We start from the raw sequence: 10,879 nt of genomic DNA, 5'->3' as shown, positions 1-10,879 counted from the left end.
ATTATCATTGGTCATATTTACTCCATAATTCATCCACTAAAATTGCAAACAAGTGACCCATAAATGATATTTGCCCATTAGTTGTTAAAAAAAAATATTGGCAGGGATTGAAGATCAAAATTCCTTAATTACCTACATATTATAATAATAATTTAAAAGGAAAACATATAGCAAATTTGTATCACATGAAACTCGTCTTTTGATTTCTACGACGGCTCCCTTTCCACCAGTGATTTCCATTATCTTCTTCTTTTCTCAAGTCATGACCTAAAAATCCTCAACCCTAATAATTTATTTTCTTATATTGTCAAGTGGTATTAAATAAATAAAAAATCTGATCCATTAATCTTTAACTAAAATTAACTATTTAATAATTAACTTTTAATTAATTTACTCTAGTTAAATAAATATTTAAAATTTTCAAAAATGATCCATCCGAATCATTACACACCAACTCTTAATTAAGATGGTTATGTTTATTATTTTGCCTATGTATATGAAATATCAGGATTTGATACTATTGCATTATTGTTCAATTTATGACTGAATTTATTTTATGAGCTTTTATGTATAAGATATATCATGAAAGAGGATAGACTTATCAATCATGAGATATGAATGTTGGAAAATATATATGCATTTTGGAAGTAAATTAAGATATTTATTGTTTATATAAATAATAGATAATCAATATCGTTTATGTTAAAATATATATCATGCTAGAACATATAAATATACTGAAATTTAATTTAAGAATTACCTCCAAGACAGACAAACCTTCAAGCGAATCTACAAGATAAACAACAACTATAGTCTTCTCAAAGACAGACAAACCTTCAAACGAATCTACAAGATAGACAATAACTATGGTCTTCTCCAAGACAGGCAAACCTTCAAGCGAATCTACAAGATTGACAATGACATGGTCTTCTACAACTTTGGTCTTCTACATTGATCGGGCGAGTATCAAATACAAAACTATTCCTCTTTCTAGGGTTAGACGAATCCGTAATTATAGAAATTTCTTCCCAGTTCAAAGAGGAGAATAAAATTCACATTGTTTTTCTTCTCTCGAAAAACTCACACTGGTTTTCTTTTTATAAGAAAACTAACGCCTTTTGCCTTTTCCCTTTAAAATTAGAATTCTAAGTTCTAGTTAATTATGGGCACTATAAGGACCAAAAAATTAAATATCGAGACTTTCTATTATGAAAATAATTACAAATAATTAATTTAAATTATTCTTACCATAAAAAATTACATATCCTTCCCCTAAAAATCCGTAATTGTACACCTCTATTTATCTTTCGTAATTTCGCATATAACACTTGTGTAATTTCCCATGTTAAGATTTCAGATACTAATCAATAAATTATAATACTGATGAATTTAACTTAATGATTAATTTCCTTTAGAGCACTATTTAACTTATTTCATTTGTCGGATTCATAAATCCACTTGCAAGGTTTGACACGATGAAAACTTATAAGTTTCTCAAAAAGATATATCAATCAATCGTTGTAATGAGACATGGATTCCATCAACTAACTTATTATTTCACCAATATTTATTATTTTCATCCAACTTACCTGACATATTGACCCATTTAGAATCTCACCTTTAAATAAATCAAAACGATAATTAATATAAACAAATCATAAAAGTTATATCAGGAATAAGAATATAAGTACATTTAATAGTTTAGAGAGTATGCTTTTGTCGGTCAGTTTAAATAACTATCTCTACTCGGTCCCGTTCAATACATATACAATGAACTAGCACAAGAAGTTGGAACTATATATACCGTTTTCATAATCAGGATAAGTTACATATCATCTTGTGCTACAATTCTACCCGATGACATGTCCAATTTCCATTCTAGATCGTGAACAAAAAACTTTATACTTATAAGAACTGATGAATTAATGCTCTGTGTATAAACTAAAACTCTACACACTGAATCATTTATTATATAAGTAAATATATACCATAAACGAATATATAATCTATTAAAATTGAGCAATATTTATTCTCTAATAAATATTATTTCTCAACACATGATTCATTTAATAGTATATATCCCAACCATGATAGATTCATTATGATCCGATTTTAAATATGACAATTTTACTATCTGAAATTTCATCAGATATTTTATTATTATCACATACCATATAAAAAATTATTATTATCAAATGAAAAATGACAATGGTTTTAATTTTTTTCCTTAAGAGTTTGCTTGCGTCAGTATTGTTTATTGTATTTTTGAATCGGATATTGTATTCTTTAATTGAATATTAGGAGTTTCAAAATAAACATTACATTTTAGATTAAATATTATAATTTTAAATATGGAAGATGGATATTAAAGGAAAATAATATAGTGTTAGTCTTTGTTGGACAGTACAATTTTGGATAGATTATAAAAAATTCACTTTTTGGTAGCATATTTATGTTTTTTCCATAAACAGATAGAGTTGGCCTATAAATAAGACCACCAAACATACAAATATTATCTAACACATTAACATTCAAATCAAAGCTCTAAAAATGGTGAATCGCCAACGAAAAAAGAAATTAAAATTTTTCAATCAAACTCCTACAGGTATATGTTTATTTCTGTTGTGTGTGTTTTAATTTTCTTTAATAATAATCTTGTTCGAGTTAATTTTTATTTTCAATTTTAAATGCATGACAAATAGTTTTGGAGCCTTCAAAGAAAGCAAATCCAATGGATATGCTAGATCAGGTGATTTCACAATACATCAATTGAGTTCATTTATTGAAATCTGTATAAATTTTATTACTCCATTTGTTTGTTAATAGGGAAAAAAGTAGTTTCATCTTTTTTATATCATGATTAAAATGGTATTAATATATTTGAAAATTTTAAAACTAAGCTAATTGTCTTAACATAATTTTTTTTTCCTGTTTAGGCCATGAAAGTTTACTCCGAAGAGGGCATACTTATTGACATCATCAGCAGGTTACCTGTGCAGTCTGTTCTTCGGAATGGGTTCACTTACACAGAAAGCTTGATCTTTCCAAGATTACTTACTTAGTATTTGTTCATGTATGATCGAGAAACTTTTCATTTTTCTATTATCATGTAACATTTTCTTATTTAGATTAGTTTATTTATAAATCACAAACTTTTTAGTTTCAAATTTTGTTTATCAAAGTTTTGTTTATTTTATGTTATCTGAGAAATAACATGAGTCATTTTTTTTTTTTGTTTCTGAGAAATAATTAGTGACCCTCCTATCTTTTTACCTGCAACTGTTTGTGTGGTCTTTTATACTAATTCATGTAGTGAGTAATATATTACTTAATTGTAGATTAGTGGGATAATTCCTTGTTGATTGACAGTTAAATCTTGAATCATTATGAAATATTTAAGACTAAATTTGAGATTTTATTATATATAATGTATTTGACTGACAGTATAAATTTAATCTCTGAAAACGAGAATGAAACACTTTTTATGCCATCCTTATTGGAAATGTTATAGAAAAATATTTGATGAAAATAAAAAAAAATAAAACTGAAAGCTTAAACATATCTATGATATTGTCCTTAATCAGATATTTCCTCAAAATTCAATAAGTTTTTCTAAATATTATTTTAGGAGCACATCAAAAAAAAAATTAGGACAAAACTCAACACTATTAAATCCAAAAAATGGTGTTATCACCTGCCACAACAAATAAATATAAAACATATTAGTATTTTTTATATTGATAACATATATAACTTAAATTTCATCAAAAACGTGCATGCATATTGGTTGGTTCTAGTAATGAAGTCGTGTCACTGCATCTTCAAGGCTCACTTATTAAACTTATCAAGCCTTACATGTCTAACTTAAAAAATAATTAAGACTCCCACGCTAGAGCTACTTGAATAGCAAACGACATATGTTTTGGTTCTGATTCTAGCTGATCCATCGACATGTCCATTTTCATGTTCCCATGATTCTAAGAGGACACCCCCACCTCACCCATATTTCAAGAAAAGTTTGACAATGATATTAATTAGTTCAAGTAGTACTACTAGGAACAATGAATAAATTGTTGAGTTGAAGAAGTTGTAGTATGAAAATGTTATGTTATTGTTGTGATAGGTGTTGTGAGTGTGACTTTTTCCAAAGGGTTGTAACCTTTTCGGTAAGACACTAAAATATAATATGAATTTTTTCTCACTACTATTTGTTTTTTAGGAATTGAGAGGTTTCCTCTCATTTTAAGAGAACCAATTTTCTATATTACTACTACTAGTAGGTATTGGCCATCTGATAGCATATTACGATATGGAATCGTGAGATGGGATCAACATTTGGACTTGTGATACTATATTACGATATGAAATCATGAGATGAGATCAACGTTTGGACATACAATTTTACGCTGATTCTATATCATGATGAGATGTAATTACAAATTATTAGTTTATATATATAGATAGATAGAGAGATAGACAGATAGAATAATATAATACTGACTTATTGCATAGTCGGAATAATATGTATACATTTTAATGTCTATTAGTATGTATATAACCCGTTTATTTGAGATACATATGTTAGTCTACCTATAATATATGTCATATATTTCAAAGTTAAAATTGATGTTCATTATCTTATTTAATCCATGGAGATGTCTATGATAACTTTTATTTGAGTATTGTATTTTTAAATTGAATACTGTAGTGTTAAATTATATAATCTACTTCATTTAATATTTTACTTTTGAATAAAATTCTATAATTTTTATAATATGAGTTGGATACTGTATTCTTTATTAAATATTGTAGTTTCAATATTAAGCATTACATTTTAAATTAAATATTATGATTTTAAATATGGAAGATGGATATTAAAGGAAAATAATATAGTGGTACTTTTTGTTGGATACTACTAATTTGGATAGATTATAAAAATTTCTCTTTTTGGTAGGATATTTATATTTTTTTCCATAAACAAATAATATTGGCCTATAAATAAGGCCACCAAACAATCAAATCCTATCAATACATAAGAAAATTTAAAAAAATATTGTGATATTCAAATCAAAGCTCTAAAGATGGTAAATCGCCAATGAAAAAAGAAATTAAAATTTTCCAATCAAACTCCTAAAGGTATATGATTATTTATGTTGTGTGTGTTTTAATCTTCTTTAATAATAATCATGATCGAGCTAATCTTTTTTAATTTTAAATGCATGACAAATAGTTTTGGAGCCTTCAAAGAAAGCAAATCCACATAGATTTAGGACACATAGGGGACCTTTACATTATTGCCTCTAGGTGATTTTTTGAATAAGTTCACTTACATAGAAAGTTTGATCTCTCCAAGATTACTTACTTAATATTTATTCATATATGATCGAGACACTAATCATTTTTTCATTATCATCATGTTACATTTTCTTATTTTTATTAGTTTATTTTGTCAATCACAAACTTTTTAGTTTCAAATTTTTTTTAGCAATGTTTTGTTTATTTTATGTTATATGAGAATTAACATGAGTTATTTCTTTATTTTTGAGAAATAATTAGTAATAATCGCCATCTCCACCCTCCTATCTATTTACCTGATATTGTTTATGTAGTCTTTTATACTAATTCAAGTAGTGAGTAATATATTGTTTATTACTTAGTTGTAGATTAGTGGAATAATTCCTAATCAATTGACAATTAAATCTTGAATCATTTTGGTACGGTGGAATATTCAAGATTAAATTTGAGATAATATTACATATAATATAATTGACTGACCGTATAAATTTAATCTAAAAAAAGAGAATGGAAATGTTAGAGAAAAATATTTGATCTTGAAAATTATAGAAAAATTTTGAAAGCTTAAAACATATCACATTATTGTCCTTAATGAGATATTCCCTTAAAATTCAATAAGTTTTTCTAAATACTAAATTAGGAGCACAAAAATCAAGAAAGACTTTTATGAATAAAAATAACACTAGGGGCGTACATGACCGAGTTGGTTTGCGTTTTTTAAATATTAAATCAAACTATTTTCGTGGGATTTTTGAATTTATAAACCAAATCAAACCAATAAAACTTAGGTTTTTCAACTTCGAGTTTCTTCGGGTTTTTTCGGATTTTCAAGTTTTTCGATAAAGTATTTATACAAACATATAATTTACTTGTACATCAAATATTTTTTTAGTCCTACCAAAATGCAACTATCTAAGTTATTTCTCAAGAAAATAACAAAAATTATGATATGATTAATGACACTAAAATATGCAACAAAAAATTAATAATAAAATCGCGTAAAAAATATTGCAAAATAATAAGTCATAATTAAAATGATCATAATTTAAAGAACTAAATCATGCTAAAATAAGTTTAGCAAGTATTAATTACATGACTAAATATTAAAAGAAAGTAAAATTAGATCATGTATTTTAATTGTCTAAATATATGTAAAACTAAAAAACATATATTCACTACTATTATTGTCATTCTTAGTGTTGAATTGATTTTATTTTTCCATTAATATTAATTTAATTTTTATTTAAACTTTACTATAATTACCGACATGTATGAACTATAATCTTTATTAGATCATTAAGAATTCTAACTTTCAAACATGAAATAAATATATTTAAGGGATAATGCACAAGTACCCCCTCAACATATGCCCGAAATCTCAGAGACACACTTATACTATACCAAGGTCCTATTACACCCCTTAACTTATTTTATTAATAATTTTCTACCCCTTTTCGGCCTAAGTGGCACTATCTTGTGGGTCCAGCGCTGGTTGACTTTTCTTTTTAAAATTAGTGCCATGTAGGTCGAAAAGAGATAGAAAATTATTAATAAAATAAGTTCAGGGGGTAATAGGACCTTAGAATAGTATAAGTGTGTCTCTGAGATTTCGGGCATAGGTTGAGGGGGGTACTTGTGCATTTTCCCTATATTTAAAGATAAAAATTATGAAAAAGTATAAGAGATACAAAATTATATCAAAATAGGTATTTTTACGTATAAAATAAAATTTTAAAATTATATATATAATGTCGAGTTGGTTTGGTCTCGAGTTGGTTTTTTTAAGTTGAAACCAAAAACCCCAAATATAGTCGAGTTTTTTCCAACATCAAACCAAGTCAAACCAAATTACTAGTCGAATTTTTTTCGATTTGACTCAATTTGCCGTTTGATTTGATTTTCGATTCGATTTTATACGTCCCTAATCAACACACTATATAAGAGAAAAGAATTTCACTTCTACAAACCAAAGTGGGCTCATGAATGGATCGAAAACTAAATCTATAGTCCAAAAAAATGGTGTTATCATCTGCTATAACAAATAAACATACACTGTATAAGAATTTTTTTATTGATAATGTATATAACTTAAATTCCATTCTCTCCATTAAGAATTTTTGATCAAATTAAGCCATTATATAAAATAATGTATCAAAATAATACATTTTAATTTTTTTTTTACAAAACTAGTATAGACGTATTCCACAATAACTATTTAATGTATATTTCATTTTTTAAAAACTAACAGCATTACGTTAATATACGTTACTGTAAGTAATGTTTCACTCCTAAAACGTTATTTTGAGTAACGTTTTAGGAGTAAAACGTTACTATGAATAACGTATATCAATCTAACGTCGTTAGCTTTTAAAAAATAAAATATACCTTAAAATATTACTGTAAAATACGTTTATACTGGTTTTATAATTGGTTTGGTCAATACCTCCTCCATTAAAAACATGCATGCATGACCACATAGAATATATGTTCTTCCAACTTGCCCTTTATATGTGGAACAAAATAGTAGTAGTAGGATCTTTTTTTTTTTCAAAGCATCTAAATAAAGCTCACAAATCTTTTGAAAGGTTCTTTTCTTTATTCATTTATTTATAACTATAAATAGACTCAGCATGCCCACCCCTATTTTCAAGCATCCTAGCCTATATATCTATCTTTGAGCTTGTGAAATAAAAACCCTTTTATTTCTCTATCTCTCTTTTTGGCTAGTTGCTTCATCTAATTTTTGTCAAAAAGAAAAAAAGAAATATGGACAAGGTACAAAGAATGGCTAGAGATCATGGAGTGGTGATTTTTAGCAAGAGTACATGTTGTTTGAGTTATGCAGTGAGTGTATTATTTAAAGATCTTGGTGTAATTCCATATGTTTGTCAAATTGATCATGAGCCTGATGGAAAAGAAATGGAAAAGGCCCTAATAAGGATGGGTGTCAATAGTTCATTCTTGTTTCCTGCTGTTTTTATTGGGGGGTCATTGCTTGGTTCTACTAATGAAGTCATGTCACTTCATCTCCAAGGCTCACTTAATCAACTTATCCAGCCTTACATATCTATTTTAAAAAGTAATTAAGACCCTCCACTCGCGGAAGCTACTTGAATAGCAGGCGACACATGTACTGGTTCTAGTTCTGATTGATCTACCGATGCGTCCATTTCAGTAGATTTTTCCTATGAAGAACACCCCCACCTCACCCCTATTTTAAGTGAAGTTTGATATTAATATTAATTAGTACTAGTAGTACTACTAGGAACAAATAAATAATTTGTTTGAGTTGAAGAAGTTGTATTATGAAAATGTTGTGAAGATGTGTGTGCCCTAGTTCAAATTAAAGAATGTATTCTCATTTGTTTCTCATTTAATTGAAGTTACTATTATTACTTTAGTTTGTTTTATTTTTCCTTGTATGGAGAATCAACATGTGTGGAGAATTATTCACTTTAATATATATATAGTGTGGAAACATGAAACAAAATATTGATGTTTAGATGTGATGGTTACATTATTCAGTATAGTATTAAAGTAGAGTAAGAGATATTCTTAGGTCAAATCTCATTGTCCACCAAAATGAATGGCCATGGACAAACTTGGCCAAGAAGTCCACTAATGTATTCTCTTGTCTAAGGAGGAGGATATGGGGTGTTTCTTGGGGAGAAAAATATTTTTTCGATTTTGTAATGTTAATTTCATCAAGAGTTTTAGAAAATATTTTTTTGAAAATTAAATAAGTTTGTTTTAAAAAGGAAAAACATTTTCGTAATGGAAGTACGAAAACAAAGTTCTACAAGTGAATATTATACATTGATTGTGTCTTCTCGGCCCTCCAACATACCTCATGTTCACCTCCAGTACTACTCTCGAAACCCACTCACCCCCATCCTCCACCCAACCCCCACCTCTCATAGTAATTATCTAGATTATACACATATAATGTGGTACTATTTTATTTTGTTTTGCATACATATCAAACACACACACAAAAAAAAAAAAAATTAATAAGATACCCACTTATTTTTCTAGAAAATATTTTAAATAAAAATATTTTTCTCGTACTAAAATATTTGTGATGTGTAAGTCACAAGTTCATCTAATCGAGTAACTTTGGCCAAATTTAATCTAAAAAAACTTAAGCTTCAAATTTCCCTCCCTTTATTGTCCATTCACAATACATATTTATATTTAAAGCTTAATTTTCAAAGACTCAAAACCTAAAAAAGAAAAAAATAGTCCACCAATCAAAATTTCAATTGGCATTAATTTTGAGAACTTATTCCAAAATTTTGCACTACCATGTAGTATAGATACTCTTCACATATTAGAAATTAAAGGAGTCAAAAAATACTATACTCTTCATGATATATTACATTCTTGCTCCATTTGCTTAAAGTTGGGAAAGGAAAATAAAATTCTCCACTTTTTGACAAGTTGCTCTCATAACTATACCGTCAAAGTAATTTGTTTTTTCCACCAACGTAGCAAAAATAAACAAGGGGAATTTAAAAATTAAAAATAAAAAGAAATTGTCATATGTGCAAAAGAATCTAAGCATCCAATTAAAGATGTTGATGGAAAAATCAAAGTTTTTATCACGGATGACAATGAAGCGGTGTGGAGTGGATTGAGCTTAGTTCACAAAATTTTTAATCTGCTTCGCTCTATCTCACATAACATTTTTTCATTCTCAATTCATCCCTTATCTCACCCTATCTTGCCCCGCTTAATTTTTTTATTTTATTATTTAGAGGTCAATTGAGAAACATGAATTGAATTATTTTTTATCAAACCATTTTCATTTACTATTTTGAATATTTTAATAACTTTAAAGAAATTATCGTAAGAAATAATACTCTATCACTCTTATAACATGTAAAAAATTAAAATTAAGTTTAAACACACATAAAATCATATATACTGGCCGCCTCGCCCCTCATTAGTTTTATAAAAAGCCCACTTCAACGCTTACCGAATCCACCCACCCCCACAACCTTAAATCCATCCGCATAGCCCTAAACTCGCCCGCATAGCCTTAAACCCACCCCCAGCCAACATCTGCCCGCCACATTGCCATCCCTATACACCGTGAATCAATGAAAAATTTGTATTATAAAACATGATATTTCCATTCTATTACCATTGAATCAGTTTACCGAAAAGAAAAAAAAACATACGATGAAAAACAAATTCTCACTAATATACTGAAAATAGCTATCGAATATTTTTTCTTTTTTCATCGATACAATCAATATATCTATAGGAATAATCCACGGATATTTTTCTTAATAGAAAAATAGTGATTTTTTAAGTAAGGTAAGGCGATGGTAGAGTAATCCAAAACCATTTAAACGACTTCACATAAAGTTATGTTATTTAATGTTAGGAATTAGGTTCTTCAACAAATAATCAAGAAGTAAATTCAGTATAGTCACATGTGCAATCAAGTGCAATTTTACTCCTAAAAAACCAGCAATGAATTATGATCAATTTTATCAATAAAGTAATATATCGTTGTATATTACACACATATTTTCAAGAGTACCAAAGATATACATGTTATACATGTGATACACAA

General features: G+C 27.6%; 1 protein-coding gene across 1 annotated transcript; it reads left to right on the top strand.

Moving 5' to 3' along the window:
- The first annotated feature begins 7,945 nt into the window (after positions 1 to 7,945).
- LOC101258486 (glutaredoxin-C13) lies at positions 7,946 to 8,695 on the top strand. Its single transcript, XM_004247409.4, has one exon. The coding sequence runs from the start codon at positions 8,062 to 8,064 to the stop codon at positions 8,380 to 8,382; it is 321 nt and encodes a 106-aa protein (XP_004247457.2). The 5' UTR covers positions 7,946 to 8,061; the 3' UTR covers positions 8,383 to 8,695.
- The last annotated feature ends 2,184 nt before the right edge of the window (positions 8,696 to 10,879 follow it).

This window comes from Solanum lycopersicum, chromosome 9, assembly GCF_036512215.1.
Source record: "Solanum lycopersicum chromosome 9, SLM_r2.1".
Taxonomy (NCBI): domain Eukaryota; kingdom Viridiplantae; phylum Streptophyta; class Magnoliopsida; order Solanales; family Solanaceae; genus Solanum; species Solanum lycopersicum.
This window is presented reverse-complemented; position numbering and strand designations above follow the sequence as displayed.

Bases quoted from the DNA above. Each gene is read 5' to 3' on its own strand.
- LOC101258486 (XM_004247409.4), top strand. From the start codon at position 8,062: ATGGACAAGGTACAAAGAATGGCTAGAGATCATGGAGTGGTGATTTTT.